Genomic DNA, 19,528 nt, shown 5'->3' with positions numbered 1-19,528 from the left:
ATATTTCACAATTTCTGGTTGTGATAAATGTGATTTAGCACAGTTTTTAAGAAAACATGCTTTTGTAACCCACTTTCTGGTTTGGGGGTTCTAAGTGTATTTACAAGGACAACAAACTAAAACAATCCCCTATGCATCCCAGAATCCCAAAAAATATCCCAAAAAACACAAGTCCCTCCCCACTGCTTAAAGAATATTTTAAATTCCTCCCCTGTTTTGCGCCCCCGCCCTTTTCATAAATAAAGAACAGTTCCTTCGAAATGTCAGACTATAATCGATAATCATTTTATACAGTACTTTCAAGAAGTCATATTTTCGCTGCAGTACTCAGCGGCGCCGTGGCTTAGTTGGTTAAAGCGCCTGTCTAGTAAACAGGAGATCCTGGGTTCGAATCCCAGCGGTGCCTTTTGTGGCTGAAAGTAGTAAATCTTCCTGTTGTCCGTCAATTTTCAGCACTGACTCACGCAATAAGGCCAGTATCAGCTACTGCTCTAGCTCTTTATAGAAACACGGGGAGCGGCTACTCTGAAAATACAGAAATGTAATGTAATTGTACAGTTTTTTCACTTTGTGAGAAGGATTTGTAGTACACCCCTCTGACCACACGGGGGAGGCAGTGAAACGGCCTCCTGAATCCTGAATCAAGACTCCGTCTGACTACAATGGAGGGATTGGAAAAGACGGTCATCAAAGAGCCGTGTCTCGGATGTAGCCTGCTCTTCATTTCAGCCAGCACACCCCGTTCACTGTGCCATCTATACATGTCTACAGTTTATATCCGACTGTTTGTTACATTCAGTCCGGGTGTGAGGATTGAAGAAGACATGAATAACGAGGACCACTTTGTCCTGTTTGATGCGGCAAGCTCAACACAGAGAGGGCCATCAGCAGAGCGGAAGTTAGATAGTTATGTCTTCAAAATAAGAAATCTTACGCCATCATTACCATGATGTTTTAGAATCTCAAATTAGGGAGACCAAATCAAACATAACAGAGATATTTAACTTTTACCATTGTATAACCATTGGTTGAGTGCAGTGTTAGCCTTTTGTCCATGTCTATTGTTGATATATGAGACACTAATTTTATTTAATTTCCTTTGTTTGGTTTTTTAAAAAAAATATTTTTATATAATTGTATGTTATATTATTTTTATTTGAATTTTACTACACTTATGCAATTTGACATTTTGGACTTCTGGTGCCCCCCCCCTTCTTTTCCTTTTTTTGCCTAATTATTCCTTTGTTTTTATTTGTAATGCATTTTGACTTCAAATATGTTTTCTGCAAAACAATGTTGGAAAATTCAAACTACATCTTTTGCTGACCCACACTGTCCAAAAATATACTAAAAGAAGGCATTCCTGCACGGCAAAAAGATGTAAAGTAAGATAATTAATGTTTCAGTCAACATATTTTCATTAACAAATTTTATCCATATGTATCCCCTTTGTAATCAACAACAACCTGAGTAGTAATGGTAATGTAATTATATATATTTCTTTCTTAGTAACTGTATTTGATCACAATCACATTTATTTAGTAATCTTTCAGTAACTAGTTATATTTAACGATTTACTCTCCAACACTGTAAGTCTGTAATTTTATTCTAGTTGGCTGTTCAGACCCACTACAACACAGTGTTGATGTTCACTTCATGAATTATTGTCTCTATATGAATTTTAAACACGTGACCTCAAAATGCAGTCTTTATTGTGAATGTTTGGCGTTACAGATATTGTCACGTTGATGATTAAATATGGATTTTATTTTGAAAAACTTGACCGGAAGCTGCGCGGTTTTTCGTAGTTAGCTTTACTCTGGTGTCTTGGCTACGGCTGCAAAGGACACAATGCTTTTCCACGGTGAGGATCTTTCGGTGTGTCGGGGCTGAAAACAGATGCGGGGAGTCTCGCAGGAGGACACAGATGTGGAGCAAACCGTGGAGAGAGTGTCCGAGATAAGAGCAGGAGTCCCCGGCGGAGCATGGGGCTGACGGAGCTGCTGCTGCCCGGACTGCTGCTGTGGTTCCGCTCTGCTCTGCTCTGTGCAGGTGAGGAACAACAATGCGTCCACACTGCTGTAATGTTTACATGCAAATCTGGGCACACATTTCATTTTAAATGCACTGTTGATGGGAAATATGTGATTTTGTGCAAGAGGTTCAGCAATGAGAAAAATTCAGTGATTTTATATTTGTTTATCCTCATTGGAGGTCTTGTAGTTTGAAAGCTTCTAAAATTTGTGACTATTCACAGCAGCAGAGCACTCATATAAAGCTGATCACACCCGGATAGGAGTGGGTGTTATTTAGCTTGCTGCTCTCTCTGTGTCCCTTTCTTAAAGTGATGTGACAGATGGAGACAGAAGTGTTTTCATTGTTGTGATCAGATGCAGTGAAGAGATGAGCCTATGATCCTCTGCAGAAACCCAGCTGGTATTGATCTGTGGTGGCTAAATGATCAGGCTTAGTGTGGAAACATGGATGCTCTTTCACAAATGTGATGCTGCTATCAGCATTACATCACTGCTTCTCTGCAGCCAGTCCCCACCACCTCCACCCCTCCTCCTCTCTGTTATCATATCCTCCACTCTGTTGGCATGAAGATGAAGCAGGAGGCTGCCAGAGCGACAAACAGGGGTCAAACTGTTTCACATTTTAGAAGAGTGTGTGTGTGGGGAACTGCACACACCGTCCCATCAAACACACACTATCCCAAACACGTGTCAGTACTTGTTTTGGCACCTTTTCACACACAAAGTATAATCTTTCTCTCTCTCTCTCTCACACACACACACACACACACAGTATTTTAGAGCAGAGGGAGCAGAAAACCACGTTTGTGTCAGTGAAAAATCACACAAAAGATCTACACACTGTATTAAAAGCTCCAGGCTGTTTTTTTTAAAAAAAAAATTATTGTGCAGCATTCCTGCAGAGATCTTTGTCAGACATTGTTGACTCTTGCCTTAGTTTGATTTTTAATGCAGCACCTGCAAAGGTTTTTTGGGAAGTGTGTAGCTTTCACCCTGTTTGTCAGTGTTAGTGAAGCAAGTGTCTCTTTATTTTAATTCTTTTTTTTTTTAGAAACACTTACAGAGCTCCAAGGGATTAAACTTTGTTTTTGAAAACAACGCAGATGAAAAATTGAAGGGATTATTACTATAACACTGCAGAATGACATCTAAAAACAAAAACTTAATCCAAATGTTCCACTCTGTTTCAGTTGTGGAATGAAACTTGGTTAAATCACTCGGTGTACTCTATTTAAGTAGAAGTTTGAGTTTTTCTAGTATATGTAGTATATGTAATTTTATAGTTATACTCATTTTACATTACATTTACATTTCTGAAGAGAATATTTTGCTTATTATTGCTTATATGCTTTTCTGTGCATTTAAAAGGTAGTTGCTAAGAAATTGCAAAAGAGCGTCATCACCCTGAACACGGCTTTGCAGCTTTGTTGTGGTGGCAACATTGATTTGTACAACTGTAGTTTAGTTTGCAGTTGGTAGCCTAACATTAGCTTTCTACTTCTAGCAATTGCATTTTGGCTTAAAAAATACTAAAAGTGGTGATAATGTGTGAAGATTATCTGAACAAAATATGGAAGTATCATAAACATTTGTTTGCCACGGACTTCATTTTTTTTAATAATCTAAAATCCAATGGCAAAATCCAATAGGCTTTTTGATGAGGGAACCAGGGTGATGCTAGTTTCAGCGTCCACCTACAGATAAACATCGTCCCTGGAGCACTCTATTTACAGATATATTTCCTAGTTGCTTTTGGGTGTAAATAGGAACACCACCCAAAATTAAGAAATCCAATATGTTAATCCCATGTTCAAGGAGAGTTCAGTAAATACTTGTGAACACGAATTACTCTCTCAGAGGCAGAAATGGAAAAAAAAAAAGTTTGAAGCTTGTGATACCACAAAGTCTGGAGCTCCCCCTGTTTTCTTTTTTTTATACACAAATGAGCTTTTTCTATTGCAGTGTTCTCAGTTTTGAAACAGAAAACATACACACATATACTCATATACATATACTCATATACATCCTCATACAGAACATCTTTGGCCATTCATTGTCTGTGGAGCAGCTCCAGACTTTATACTCTATGACATCAAAAATTTGAGTTTTAGCACTCTAATTTTTGTATTTGGGTAAGTGTTGGTTATGTTTACTGATATTTTTTGACTGTATTAGACCAAAGGTATAAAATATATGAATTTTGAAAATGGGTGTAGTTCCCCTTTAAGATTTGAGTGATCTTTTAGTATTATGTCACAGTCCTATGTAGTACAGGGGGCATTTTCTGCATGAGTACCTTAACTTTTGTCATTGTAGTTCATTTTTACTTGTAGTACTTCTTAAATGTCTGCGATTAAATTAATTGCCAACTAATTTGATAATTGATTAATCATTTTGAATTATTTAGATAACTATTTAGAAACAAATGTCTAAATTCTCTGATTCAAGCTTTTTAATAGTAATATTTCTGGTTTCTGTACTCCTCATAGACAGTTTTTTGGGTTGTAGACCAAAAAAACATGAGGACGTCGTTTTTGGCTTATGGAAACAGTAATCTGCATAGTTTCACCGCTTTCTGACATTTTATAAACCAAATAAACTTCATTTTAAAATGAAAAAATGTGATATTATCATTTACTGAATAGGTTATCGGCCATGAGAAATCAGGTTATTATTGGTTATTGGTATCGGTTGAAAACAATCCACATTGCACATACCTACAAATAACTAATTCATTAACTGAGAAAATAATCAACAGATGAATTAACAATGATAGCCTATAGTTGCAGCTTGACTTTACTTTAGTCAAAAAAATGAATAGTTTCACTACTGAATGTTATAAAACATATCAGAAATCAGAAAAACTAATTACATTCAATTAAATCTCTTTTGACTATTTTCATGAACTTGTTGGCAGTTGAACTTATTGCATTAGATCTTAAGTTAGGAAAAATGCTGCAGTGGATTCTGGTCTTTTGAGGCTACTATAGGGAGAAAAAAATGGCATTTTATCTCTCTTGCTGTGATCAGATATTAAATATCTTTACAAGTCTGCAGCAAAGCAGGCCAACGTTAACATCATTATAATTTGTGCATAAGCTTGGCAAAAACGAAACTCAGTACCTCAACCAATACAATACTCCATTTTGCCTCCATTGGGTTACTTTACAAACTTTGAGTTTCAGAATCAGAATCAGAAACACTTTATTGAACCCCGAGGGGAAATTTGAGGTCAGAGGAAGCAGCAGTCACACAGTATGGTCATTAAATGTACTGATAACCATAAAAAATATAATTTAAAAGATCTGCCAGAATAAAAAAACAGTCAAACTGTGATTATAAACTCGTTGCGCCAAACAGCCACATTGTGCAGCTCCACTTTCCAGACTGTTTGGTCTAGTCCAGTTTCATCTGTGTGTATTTATGTGTGCTAAGGTAGCCGTGTCGGCGTAGTCGATATCCATCACTGAGCTCTAAACGATTTCTCCTCCCGCCCCCTTCGTTGACTCTGCTGACTTAACTGATTCATCAATAAAGCCTGAAACAAACACACACACTCAGCACAAGTGAGCGGACTCTGTGCTGTGTGACCGTGTTGGCTAATCATTGTTAAGCAGAGCCGCTGATGTTCTGTCTCTGTGGCCCTGTTTAATCAACGGGCTTGTTATACAGCCTCTTCTTACACGTGTGTCTTTGCCACTGTGGCATTAAGCAGTAATGAGATGATTAAACACAGCAGCTCTTTATTCTTGTTCTCAGTATATGAAAGCAGATAAAATCCTTCCCATTGAGATTAACGGCACAGTTTAACTCACAAACTCTTTAGAAATCCTGATGCTTTTATCTATTATAAAACAATCGCACCCACTGCCTGCACTCTATAGAGGTCTGTGTCGTTCCTGTTGATCCTCTCGGCCACCTAGCAGCGCGTGCTGTTCCCAGGAGCAATGGTGCGATGGCAGCAGGCGATGTTGTTGCCTTGGCTGCCAGTTTGACTGCTGCTGCTTCTGTTTTAGCCCCCATGTGATCAGCACAGAGCTCCCCCGAAAGGCACTAAGGTCATTTGTCTTGTCAAGGCATTGTTTTAAGGTCTCTGCACTGATTAAAATTGAATGCATTTATTGTTGAGTGCTGCAGCAATGTGTTAATGTCCTATAAAGTGTTTCTGCTCCTGGTACTGGCATGGTAAGGCACTGACAAATTGTGCACAGGAGTTTGAATGAAGGAATGTGTGTGTGTGTGTGTGTGTGTGTGTGTGTGTGTGTGTGTGTGTGTGTGTGTGTGTGTGTGTGTGTGTTTCCCAGTTCTGGCAGTAGCAGTATGGTTCCTGCTGAGCATGCATAATTCGTAGTTCATCATGAATAAAGGAACAGGCCGTATCTCTCTCGGGCAAAGTAGTGTAGTTTCCCTCTTAAGAACTGAAGATGATAAGGGTGCATCACACTTATATAAAGTACTCAGTGAGAGAAAGGTCACATGTTTAAAATGCTGTGCGGTAGTATGCAAAGTCTAGCTGTGATCTAGATTTTTCTTTTTGTATAAGCCTCTGGGAAGCCAAATCACCCAAAACTTTCTTTTTATATAATTTAGGATCTTACACGCATAGTAAAAAGCTGAAAAATTATCAGTCATTAGCCTCAATACAAATTTGAAATATTGTCATTTTAGTTTTTTCACAGTTTCCTGAAGCTGTTTTGATATGGGCCCTGATCCATATCACATAATATGGATAAATATGGATGAAACCAAAACCAGATGTCAGTTGATACTAATTTAACATGCCAAATTGAAATCCCTCATCGGCCCTTTCAATAGGGTGCATTCGGAAGCACTCTGAGTGTCGGAGCGCACTCTGGCACACACTGGACCGCTTGTAAACTCAGAGCGCTGTTGGAATGTACCATTGGGTTATCCAGAGCAGTGCTTAGTGTAGAGCGGCAGATTGGATTTACAAACGTACCCAGAGTCAGAGGACCGGAGCAGATAGAGCTGTACCACACCAACTCAACAAAGGTTGACAAAGGTGGGATACAAGGAGGTGTCAATGAAAACGTGATCTGCCACACCCACACAGTCTGGAGAAATGCTATAGAGTGGTGAAGGGATGACTTACTCTTGTAGGCCAACCAGGAAGTTGGCATCGCACCGGTTCCCTTGTCAAAAACCTTATTGGATTTTTGAATGGGATTTGCCTTTATCGCCAAAAAATAAGCTCTCTGATGAATACAAGTTTATGAGATTTACACATTTTGTTTGGCATGATAATCTTCACAGATGAACACAATTTTTGTGTGTTTTGAAGCGTAAATGAAATTGCCACAAGCGAAAAGCTATTGTTAGGCTATACACAAACTACATCGTGGTCACACAACTTAAACATCACAACTACAAACACTGTAAAGACACGATAAAACATGATTGAAAAATATTCTAAACAGATAAATCTACAAGTTCGAGTGTGACTCGGTAAAGCTGTAAAGGCGGACAAGTGGGTTTAATGAGTTTCTCTGTCTGCTGTGATGACGTCTAACGTCCCTGACACACACTATAGTCCCATTTAGCCACTCGTTAGCAACCACCTTTTTTAAGACGAGTAAAACCTTAACAGTTCAAAAATCGTGTTTAAGTGGACGTATTTTATGTTGCAGAACAAAACGTCTAAATATCTTTAGCCTGTGTAAACCACAGACCTTATTTAAGGCGTTTTACCGAAAAACCATTCAAAAAACCCATAGACTTAAACACGAGGGAACCGGACATGCTAAAAGGCTAACGGATTTCTGCGTTTTAGGACTCAATTCTTCACCACTATGTTATCCTCAAAATGAGCTGTTTTCAACTTGGTTTTCTGTTAGTTCTGATATTTGTTTTCACTCAGATTTTTGTAAATACTTAGTGAGACACTCAACTTGGATGTAATATGTTCATTCTTACTGTTACAAGCCATGTCTTAGACTCAAATCCCTTGAAAAGACCTGAACCAAAAATGAATTGGTCATTGTGACAAGTGTATTCTGTGTAGCTATTGCAAAGCATAATATGAGCTGCATTGTTGTCCACTGATGTGTTGACTCATTTCCACATACACCATTGTCCAGCCACAAGTACTCACTAGCAACCAAGTATATTTTGAACCACAACTTAAAACAGTCCCAAAGAGACACGCTATTTACTCTTGTTTAAGCAAGGCAGTAATAACTATATATTTTGGGGGTATTCAGTTGTCACAGTGGTGTTGCCGTGCCCCAACAAAAGCCATTGCTTGACTGCCAATGTCACCCTACTGTCTGTCCATATCATTATTTTCCAATGTGTGCAGAAGAATGTAATATGAATGTTACGTAGGCTATGCCACTGTCAATTCCGATAGTTTTTGTAAAGTAAAAAAATTGCAATTCTTTTTAATGGTTATCTTCTCGCAGCGTAATGCTAAATTCCTAGCAGAATGTTAAGGAAGTAGTATTGAGAGTTGGACATTGTTGGTTTTGGTCTTATAGTGGGATTCACAGAAAGATCGACAGTCTTATCCATCAAACATACAGTTGTTTACTTTATGTGTCATATAAAAGAAGATGAGACAGATTGTCAGTGGGAAAAAAAGTAATTTATTAACAAAGAAAATTAGGATTATGGTGGCAAAACCACAAAGGAAAGGGCTCACGATTGGTGTTTAACACAAAGAAATAAATATAACCAAGAGAGGAGTCATTTTAACAAAGGAAGACACTAAGGACAGTAACAACAGGCACAGCGGTCGTTGATTGGAAGAGGCTGATGTAACACTGCTCCAATCACAATCTTCACCTCGAGGAAAGGCAACATCATCTGGAGAGGAGCCAATCAAACATAGGGGACCGCACACTATAATAAACAAGATGATAATTACAAACCGAGCCGCAACTACAGACTAACAACAAAAACAGAATTCATTGAATTACTTTTGTTACTTCTTCACTTGCCGTCTGTTTATTCATACTGACTTAAATGTTCCTCGAGGTCTGTTTTTATGTTGTTGACACAGAAACATCCACTAAAAACCTCAGACATCTCTGTGTGGCTCCCAGCAGGCTGCAGTGAGCGCGTGGAGGTCCACACAGAGCGGAGGGGTGTGATCTACAGCCCCTCGTGGCCTCTAAACTACCCGCCTGGAGTTAACTGCAGCTGGCACATCCAGGGAGGTCAGGGAGAGGTCATCACCATCAGGTAGAGCCCGTCACGCTTTCACTCAGTACATCTGATTTGTGTTGTGGAGGAAACACCTGAAAGCATCCATCCTCTGCTCTAGTTTCCGAAACTTTGATGTGGCGGAGTCAGGAGGTTGTTTGGGAGACTGGCTCCTGCTGACTCCCACGAGGAGCGGAGACTCCAGGCTGTGTGGCTCCATGCTGCCTCCGCCCTTCATCTCCACCAGGGGGCGCGTGTGGCTCTATTTCCACTCTCAGGCCAACAGCTCCGGGCAGGCGCAGGGCTTCCGCCTCTCCTACATCAGAGGTAAAACCATGGATCTATAAACTCCACCGCGGAGGACATCTTCTGTCCAATGTGTAACATAACTGAATTCACATTTGTGATTTATGTGTCAAATATAGGTCATCTTATTTGCAGGATTAAATTTTCAGTAAAGATGACACAGAAATTAGCAGAGCTTTGAGTTGATGGTTTACAATGCCATATTTTCTAAATAGCAGTGTTTAAATAATGTATAAAACACTTTATATGACATAGAAGTGTGTCACTAGGGCTGTCAATAAATAATAATTTTAAAAAATATTGATTACCTGCTGAATTCCAATAGTTTAATTGCTATTAATCAGATTTTTAATCATGTTTAAGTTACATTATTTTGTATTTTAAAAGTTTCAAAGTCCATATTAACAAGGTAAATCAATTCTCACAAGTTTCTTGATCAATAGCTGATTTTCAGTAGTTAACCTCAATTAATTGCATTTTTAATTGCATTATTAAAATTGTCATTATTTTGCAGTTCAGACCAGTTTTAAGGTCTATGATAACAACCCAGCCAGCAATTTTTGGTTCTAAAATGATCTGCAAACGGTACAATGCAACCAATGCAATGTTTTAGCAACATTTTCAGTGGCAAGTTTTCTTTTACATACTAGAATGTTCTTCTTAAATTTAGGGTAACATTCTCTATAAACAAAAAAAAAAACTTTTTTATTATTTCATTTTGTTATTATTTGTAATGCTTACATCACATTACATTTTCATTTTAAAAATGGTCTGTAATCTCAGTCCTCACTAACATGTACTAAATGTTGCTTTTTATAAAACGTTTATACAATGTTACATGAGAACAAAGGAAGAATATTTTCTATTAACATTCTATTACTGTCACGTCTCAACATCAACAAAACATCCTCAGAATGTTGCAGTGAAAACGTTACCTCTTAGTCAGCATTTAACCTTTATAGGGACATTATTTGAAATGATAAACATCCTTAAAACGGTTTTTGATTAAACTTAAAAACATTACTGCAACTTATAAGTAAGGTTAGCCAATGTCGTGGGAACGTTCTCTGCTAGCTGGGTAGACAAACTGTGTGTGTTAGGAAGCGATGTCACAAAAGACTGTTTACAATGTGTATTATGGAGTTCACTATTAATTGTGTGTTTCATTGTTGCCTTCAGTTTAAATGCCAACATGTCCATTTGTGTTGCATCTGTCCTTTTCTTGTCTTTGCAGGACATTTGGGTCAGAGCAGCTGTCAGTCAGATGAGTTCCTGTGTGGGAATGGGAAGTGTCTTCCTCGCTCCTGGAAGTGCAACGGTCAGGATGAGTGTGGCGATGCCACGGACGAACGCAGCTGCTCCCCCCCTCCCACCGAGGCCCGGCCCGGCCTCTGCCCTTTCGGATCCCTCCCCTGCACCGAGGCCCAGTCCACCCGCTGTCTGCCCGCCGCCCTGCGCTGCAATGGAGCCCGTGACTGTCACGATGGCACCGACGAGCTGGGCTGCCCCGACACCACCTGCGGCAAACGTCTGGGGAACTTCTACGGCTCCTTTGCGTCCCCAGATTTTTTCCGGGCCAACAGGAGCGCAGCGACAGAGCTGAGGTGTTCGTGGTCTCTAGACACCCAGGACCCCAAGCCCATCGTGCTGCAGCTGGACCTGCAGCTGGGGCCCGGAGACTCTTTGCATGTGTACGATGGCCTGCTGCAGCGTGCAGAACACCTCCTACAGGTGCTGTCCTATCACAACAACAGGCGGCCGGCACTGCTGGAGTCAAGTCGGGGTCAGATGAGTGTTTTGTACATGGCCCAGCCTCATAGCCCCGGACATGGCTTTAACGCCACATACCAGGTACTACAGACTGGGTATAATGCATCCTGTTTTTTGGGTTGTTTTTTTTTGAAAACTTCACCCAACCATTTCCAGACCCATCATTCACATCCGTCTCTCACAAGTTATAGTTTAAACCCTTCTTCTCTAACCCTTTGAACCTGAATAAATTGGCTTGATTTTTATTCAAAACATGCGAAGAAGTTACAAGTTAGGTGTTACAAGAAGATTACTTACAACATGGCAAAAACAGAAAAATAAGTAGAAAAATAAGTAGAAAAGCTGGCAGCAGTAGAAATCTGATGCTGTTCCAGGTTTTAAGGGGTTAGGTTTCTATTTCCTCTTTATCTCTGAGTCATACTGAATGTTTGAAACATCGTCTTTTGGGTTCCTTTCACCATTTCCAGCTTCTCTAAGTATCTACACTGGTCTGATTAATTTGTTTTGAAGACAGAGTAGCTGTTCTGTTGCTGCAGAGAGCACAATCGATCAAACACGTCGTCCTCTCGCTGTCTAGACAGTGATGCATTTCTCCTCCGCCCACTCAGGTCAAAGGTTACTGCTTCCCTGGCGAGCGTCCCTGTGGCAGCGATCAGGGCTGCTACTCTGAACGCCAACGCTGTGACGGATACTGGCACTGTCCATCTGGCCGCGACGAGGAGGCCTGCCCAATGTGCCCAGTCGGTGAGTTCCCCTGTGAGGGCGGCACTGGAGTGTGCTACCCGGCGTCTGAGCGCTGCAACAACCAGAAGAGGTGCCCGGATGGGTCGGACGAGAAGAACTGCTATGACTGCCAGCCTGGAAACTTCCACTGTGGGACGAACCTGTGCATCTTTGAAACGTGGCGGTGTGACGGCCAGGAGGACTGCTTGGACGGGAGCGATGAGAGGGACTGCCTGGCGGCGGTGCCCAGGAAAGTGATCACGGCCGCACTGATCGGCAGTCTGGTCTGCAGCCTCCTGCTCGTCATTGCCCTCGGCTGTGCGCTCAAACTCCACTCCCTCAGGAGCAGAGAGTACAGGTGGGCACACGTCCATCTGTTCCTGTATCCAGCATTTATCACTGCTCCCCTGCTTATGCTACTTTTGCATGTTATGTGCTTGTTTATTTCATCCCTTTGATTTATTAATCTTTGATTCTGAATAAATCTATCACCATAGTAACACGTTTTATCTCCTGCATGTGGGTCCAAAAGCACATTGTCACACAGCCTGTTATTGCATCTGATTGCTGTTGATGGTGCAGATGCCCCGGGTTTCTTTTGAATTCAGAATGTTTCTAAACCCTTTGAACCAGGGAATACTGGTTTGATTACTTTAAAAAGCATATGAAAAAAGGCAATGACAAACTCAAGAAGAAATGACCCATAAATTAGCAAGAAACCCCTCAAAAAAACAAAAACAAACACACACACACAGGACAAATTAAATAATAAATGAAAAAAATACGTGGGAAAAAACATTTAAAAAATATAAGAAGTTGGTAAAAGTAAAAAATAAAAAAGGATAATATTTAATTAATCAATTAATTAAATAATTATAGATCTCAGAAAGTTTTCCTACCTTTTTTAAAATAAAAAATTCTGAATCTACTAATTTCTTGCAATTTGTAGGACATTTCATTTTCATTTTGCTCAGTGGTCAAAAGTTTACTTACTTGTGAAGGGCATCTAAATGTAGCGCAAGAAAATTTATGTTGATCCAGGTTTAAAAGGGTTTATCACCTTAAACTTGCTCATGCTCCATCTACATCACCTAAATTCTTTCTCTTTTCTTCGGTCCGTCTTCTGTCCTCCTTTTCTCTCCCGTGCAGAGCGTTTGAGACTCAGATGACTCGCATGGAGGCCGAGTTTGTTCAAAGAGAGGCTCCCCCTTCATATGGTCAGTTAATCGCCCAGGGCCTCATCCCTCCAGTGGAGGATTTCCCAGTGTACAACCCCACACAGGTACTGCATTCACACACACTAATACACTCTAAAACTTACTGGTGGGACCAACAATTTTTTGCAATATTAAAGCAGACAACGGCAGTCAACATGTCTTTGCAGATTCAATTTCTGTTTCAGTAAATACAGAATCTCCTGACTGAGCCAAAGCAATATTTGGTAATCACACAAAGAAAAAACTGAAATGTAGAAAAATGAGGAGTGGGACCTGAAGAGGTGGACTATTGGTCTTTCATGTACTGTAGCACTGGGTTCCAGTTGGCCATTTTAGCATGGTGGTCTATGGGGATTGATTCGCTTTGGAGCCAGACTCAAGTGGCCATCAAAGGAGCAGCAGTTTTTGGCACTTCCACACTGGCTTCATCTTTCAGCCCTGGTAGTTGCTGCTGGCTCTGTACTTGATAGATAGAAACAGAATTTTAGTTTCTCTGTGTCTCCCTCGCTGTCCGCCCTTTCCCTCCTCCAGGCCTCCGTGTTACAGAACCTGCGGCTGGCGATGCGCAGACAGATCAGACGCCACTCGACACGGCGCTCCACCACCTCCTCCTCTCGTCGACGTCTGGGGCATTTGTGGAATCGCCTTTTCCACAGTGGAGGGCGAACCAGAGGCCACGCCCCCCTGCTTGACTCCCCAGGACCCACACAGATCACACTGGGGCTCCACAGCTACAGAACTGTGGGTGGGCCGGGGCCCCAATCAAGGGTCAGGCCTGGAGCTGGACTTGGGGATGAGGCGGATGCAGCTCCGGGCTCTTTCTGCTCGGCGGCCATGGACACACAGTCCTGCACGCCAGAGAGCCCCGCATCGCCGCTCTCGTCACAGTCAGTGGACAGTCCAGAGGACGAGGACCTGTCACCTGTCAGCAGGGAGAGCAGCAGGGCCCCACAGTCAGATCCCTCCACCCCTGTTCAGAGTGACTCTTCTGCCCATAGCGGGGCCCCTCCCTCCCCCCAGGAAGACTCTGCACCCCTGTGCCCCCCCCGGGCATCAAGGAAACTGGTTCTGGAGCTGGCTGTTAATCTAAAGGGTGTTTCCTTGAGACGTTACTCCCCCTTGGGGCCTTTGTCCCCGATCTCACCCCCTGTGTTCCCCAGTAGCTCCCAGACACCAACAAGCCCCCTTTACCCAGAGGGGCTGGAGGTGATGTCACCTCCAGAGCCCTCGTCTTCCTCGGTGAAAGCAGAGGACAGAAACAGCCATTTTAATGTGGAAGTGCCAAGCAGGGAAATAAGAAGCAGGGAGGAGAGGAGGAGGGAGGAGAGGAGGAGGGAGGAGAGGAGGAGGGAGGGCAAGAGCAGGCTCTGCAGATTCAGCGGTGATGAGGGTGGAGATTCAGGGAGGGGGACAACGCCATGCTGAGGAGTTTAGGAAAATACACTCTGTCCCCTCGCTCCATTGAGACCTGACGTCAGCAATATCTGCTCTGCTAAAGTGTCCTTGAAATGTGTCCCAACCAGATCCAGAGGTCTAAGACTTGTACGTCAGCCCACCACATGGAGAAAGTTAAGTAGAATATAATTCGCTCATGTCCATTTAAGTCTATGAGTGCATATGCACAAAATGATGCACATGCAGCATTTTGCTAAGATGAATAAAACCAGCGTTGGTAGTGCTAATGGTCTGTGTTGTACAGTAAATCTCTGTCAGATAGGAGCTTCATGTTGACTCCCAAAATTAAATACAAACAGACGCCCCCGTTTCACTGTTTCAACTCAGTTTCAAATCAACTCAGTTCTGGCCATCAGTACCAATACAATAATGGCATCATGTTCCTACAACGCCAAAGCAGCCTTTGTGTCGTTAACCCAGAGCCATTATGCACCGCTAGATACTGTGAACCATAAAAGCCTGTTAAGTGATCCTATATGAATTTACCAGATAAATGATCCCCTTGTCGTTCTTATTCCCACTATATTGTATGAGGTGGTGTTATTATTATTATATGACATTTATAGATGGTTAAGGTGTCATTTTAAAGGATTAAGTTGGTGATATTTCATGTTTTTGATATTGGAAACAAATCATGTGAAAAGGCCAAAACCAATATGTTTATGTTCTTTTCTCAGTACTTTTTGACCTCACATAATATTTTTATAAAACAACAAGGTACTGGAGTTTTCATGAAACATTACTCAAACAGTAACAAGTAGTGCATTTGTGGGGGACTATTTTCAGCTGTGGATTAATACACATTTGGCTTGGTAAGTACTTGTGGCAGCAGGATAGTGTGTGTGGGATGGAGTCACAATAAAACCAACACTGTCACCCAGTGCAAAAGTGTGGCTCACTGATTTATTTTTAATACTTTTGTCACAAAAGTGTAGCTCAATGGCGCAGAGGAATATACTGTATATCAGGCTACTCACACAGTATTTGTTAGTAGGATTAATAAATTGTTGGTTTTGGTTTTTTCATGGAATTTGCCAACATAGAAATATATAATACATCACCAGACCTACTTTTTAAACCCAATTTTGATCCATACAAGTTTGACATTTTGGGAAATAAAATGAAATATTAGTTTTCTGATGGAGAGTTAGGGCCCTGATACCAAGCTGACAGTTGGCCGTTGGTCATTGTCGGGGCCATCAGTGAGCGTCTGACACCCTAGTTTTTGCGGCGTCGGCCCTTGTCAGCTTTTATTCTGCCGATTCAGCATGTAGAATCAGCAGCCGAGCCTGTGAATGAATGAAATCACTCTGATTGATAGTTCAATTCAGCACGAGAAGAGAAAGAAAATGGGCTGAGATAAAAACAAACCTGTGACATTAAGTAAGATCTTTTTTTTTTGTCTATCAGGCTCTTTAGCAGAAACTCATAATTGTTTGTGTTATTGTTTGCTAGCGCACTGTAAATATGATTTTTTTTTAACATCAGGTTGTGTTGCTAATTTGCTAACTGGCTAATTAGCATTTTCAATTCATCAGGTGGTCGTCCAGTTTCTTCACTTTTTGAATGATGAAAGCTGACTGCCGCTGCCTGCTGGTATTGAGAGTTAATTTCCTCTCGTGCATGTGCAGAAGGTATGCGCTTAGCTGTGGGCTGTAGTCTTTGTGATGTGTTAAAATGCAACATTTGGTGACAAGAGGCGAGGCAACAGCTTTAGTTGCTGCTAGTTCTGTGATGTCAGTTTGGTGTGTCTGGGCCTTTAAATGAGAAGATCAATACCCCTCTCAGATCTCTCTGTATAGTATAAGGCTACACCCACTAGCCAGTTAGCTTAGCCTAGCTTAGCATAGCTTAGCCTAGCTCAGCACAAAGGCTAATAACAGGGGAAACAGCCTGACTCTGAAGGTAGTGAGTGAGCTACAGAGGTTTTGTAGCTTCACACCCAGCAAGGTTAGCTGTTACCACCTGTTTCCAGTCTTTGTGCTAAGCTATGCTAACCTGCTGCTAGCTGTAGCCTTGTTAATCAAGATATCTGAGAGTGGTATCAATCTTTTCATGTAACTCTTAGCCAAAGAGCAAATGTCAAACTTTTCCTCCAAAGTGTCAAACTATTCCTTTAACAGTGCATTGTCACTGAATTATTCAGCGCTTCAATCATGCCAAAACTTTGTATTTATAAACATATGCTGTATGTTTCCAGTGCTCTTCTTCCTCAGTTATACTTTAGTAACCCCTGTTAAACATGAATAACCTTTTCCTTATATTTCAGAAGTTGTGTCAATTCGCTTTTTCAGTTCAGCATATTTAACTTTATACATCATCAGTTTTAAAAAGCTAAACTTGGATGGAAAGTGATGCAGTGAGTCCAAGTAAAAATGCCCCAAACCCTGCTCAGCCTCCCGTCTTCCTCAAATCAAACCCAAACTGTCCTCCCAGTGAAGCCTTTCCTCACTTGAATGAGCACTGCTGTGTCTGCTCCGATTTCTGTTCAGTGCAGCGAAGATTTCACATGAATGTTCAGGAAATGTCGGGAAGAGAAGCTTCACTTCAGAATATTGATTGTTTGTGGAGCCGTACCTCTGCAGTGCTGCTAACTGCAGACGCCAGGACTGCTGTTTTTTTTTCATCAGAAATTTGTATCTATGCTGAGGAATTTTCTATGACAGGATGTTAAAACAAAGGCCTCTATTTTTCAGTCTTCAGTGGAGACCTGTACTAGTCCTACTTTATATCTCTCCCCTGCCTTGGCAAAATTTGAACTTGATTATTCGCCTGTGTCTCCGATTTTTTTTTTGTATTGCTTGTCTCTCCTCGGTGACCCTGGTGACCTTTTACTAATTACTGTTGGACCTCTTAAGAATGTATCAACTTCGTTTTTCTTGAAATCTATGGATTTCTCCCTCTTTTACTGCAGGATATTGACACTGAACAGAAAGAGAAATGACTAGAAACGAAATGCTGGTTGATTTGTTAGGATTCTGTACTAAATACATCTTTCCTTCTTATAGAAGTTTTCTCATAAACAGCTGCTACATGTTCCGTGCCATTTGAGATGTCCCCACAAGCATTTCCCGCCAAATGATCTGCTCTGATTCCATTTCAAATCAGTTTACTTATCCTAAGCTCTACATTTTTATATGCTCTTTTCTTCCTTGTACCTTGTTATTTAAGTTCAAAGCTGTCCGTCCTCATTTGACTTAAAGTTAGTTTAGAAAAAAATCACATCTGCAGAATGTATTTCCTTCCTTGCTTTGTGATGTACAGAAGTGTGTTAAAATGCCTTAATGGTTTTTCCTTGCTGTTGTAAATATCACAGGCAGTTTGATAGCCGACAGTTGTGGTTTACATGTTTGAAGAGATTTGTTTATGTGTCAGGACACAGATTTATGACTTGTGATTGGTACAACTGACTGCTCTGAAGTTATAGTGCACTACTGCATCAGGAATCTCTGGGATTATTATGGCAGGAGAGTCAGGGAAAAGAAAATATAATATTCCAGTGTATTTACCTGTTGATTGAAATGCTAATCCCTAACAGCCTTGGTGAAATTCATTGCTTTGATGTTTTTCAAACTGCAGTGTCATGTTAACTGCTTATGTAGTTAAAATTATTGTTTTATTATCTGCCAGGCAAGATCAAGTGTTTCTGTTCTTTATTCTGGGTTTTACTCATTTTTATATAGCCAGCGAAAGCCGTGGCTCGATGCATTATGTTTTCCAGTTGTCTGTCTGTACATAAGCCCTATTCCCGTGAACTGATATCTCAGGAGGTAATTGCTTCAAATTTGGCAAAAAAGTCCACCTGCACTCAAGAATGAACACATTTGATTTTTGTGAGGTCACTGTGACCTTGTTTTTCCTAATTCTCCTGAGCATGATATCTAAAAAAGGCCTTGAGGGAGTTTCCTCAAATTTGGCACAAACGTCCACTTGGATTCAAGAATGAACTGATAAGAATTTGGCGCTCAAAGGTCAGAATCAATGTGACCTCATGTTTTTGGCCATAGCTTGAGAATTCATATTCTAATTATGACATTATGTCACACAAATGTTTAATAGGATGTAATGATAAAGTCCTCATAATGTTCTGCAACTTCTCTGGCCATTACTCATGATCATATCTCAGGAACAGATACTGAATTAGTGACGCTAATCTTGGGTGTTCACCTTGAAACTGCTGTTTGTAGAGATCTTCTGTGCTGCTATGGGCAAAATGTGTGTGAAGCATCCATGTTTTCACAGATATAGATGTAAACTGTAACTGCAACTTGACTGGTGGGCAGATGCATACAACTGAGAGACTTCATTCTAGTTTTAAGTTGTGATAAACTGCTGGGCAGAAGCCACATCAATACCTTCTAAACTGCTCTGTCAGTTCTCCTTTGCATTTCTTTACTATAATGTAAAATATTAAAACTTTTCCAATATGATACAATCAGTGAGAAACAACTTGACTTTTCAGTGGGTTAACACAGGTAAATACACTGGAGGGGGCCACTGGAGAGTAAAGTACTACTGAACCAGGTTTTCTAAGAATGGCTTACCCTCTCCTTGCTGTTTGATTTTGAAGCTTCTTCCCCGTCAAAGGCTGAAGTCAGCGTATACTGTGTTTGTATGAAAGCATTTCTCTTATTTTGAGAACTAAATTTGTATATTTTGTGCTGAAAGAGAAATGCCACCATGGCGTCTTAGGGTTTGCTGATCAGTACCCTAAACAGCCTTCTGCTGATTAGTCATTGTTTTCCTGTGCCTGCAATTAATAAACTTTAAGCTCTTTATCATTTACTGAATTATTTCAGAGTACGTAATCTGTGCCATATTGTTTTCTTTTTTTGATTGAAATAATACAACACTTTC

The 19,528-nt window shown here is 40.8% G+C and overlaps 1 protein-coding gene and 1 non-coding gene across 3 annotated transcripts; both read left to right on the top strand.

The window, feature by feature from the left end:
• Positions 1 to 332: 332 nt before the first annotated feature.
• trnat-agu (transfer RNA threonine (anticodon AGU)) lies at positions 333 to 406 on the top strand. Its single transcript has one exon. It is a non-coding gene; the product is annotated as a tRNA-Thr (tRNA).
• A 1,412-nt stretch (positions 407 to 1,818) lies between these two features.
• Positions 1,819 to 19,456, top strand: lrp3 (low density lipoprotein receptor-related protein 3). Of its 2 annotated transcripts, none has more exons than XM_042489222.2 (7): positions 1,819 to 2,052; positions 9,101 to 9,239; positions 9,322 to 9,527; positions 10,741 to 11,357; positions 11,885 to 12,357; positions 13,149 to 13,281; positions 13,748 to 19,456. In XM_042489222.2, exons 1-7 carry the CDS (start codon positions 1,986 to 1,988, stop codon positions 14,639 to 14,641), a joined length of 2,529 nt encoding a protein of 842 aa, XP_042345156.2. In that variant the 5' UTR covers positions 1,819 to 1,985; the 3' UTR covers positions 14,642 to 19,456. The 2 variants fall into 2 exon arrangements, with proteins under 2 accessions (XP_042345156.2, XP_087937024.1); XM_088080898.1 differs by having other exon boundaries at positions 1,873 to 2,052; positions 9,104 to 9,239.
• Positions 19,457 to 19,528: the final 72 nt, after the last annotated feature.

Source organism: Plectropomus leopardus, chromosome 1, assembly GCF_026936395.1.
Source record: "Plectropomus leopardus strain MGB_pleo_1.0 chromosome 1, ASM2693639v1, whole genome shotgun sequence".
Classification (NCBI taxonomy): domain Eukaryota; kingdom Metazoa; phylum Chordata; class Actinopteri; order Perciformes; family Serranidae; genus Plectropomus; species Plectropomus leopardus.
This window is presented reverse-complemented; position numbering and strand designations above follow the sequence as displayed.

Bases quoted from the DNA above. Each gene is read 5' to 3' on its own strand.
- lrp3 (XM_042489222.2), top strand. From the start codon at position 1,986: ATGGGGCTGACGGAGCTGCTGCTGCCCGGACTGCTGCTGTGGTTCCGC. The intron at 9,240-9,321 runs GTAGAGCCCGTC...CCTCTGCTCTAG, and splicing joins GGAGAGGTCATCACCATCAG to TTTCCGAAACTTTGATGTGG. The intron at 11,358-11,884 runs GTACTACAGACT...CCGCCCACTCAG, and splicing joins GCTTTAACGCCACATACCAG to GTCAAAGGTTACTGCTTCCC.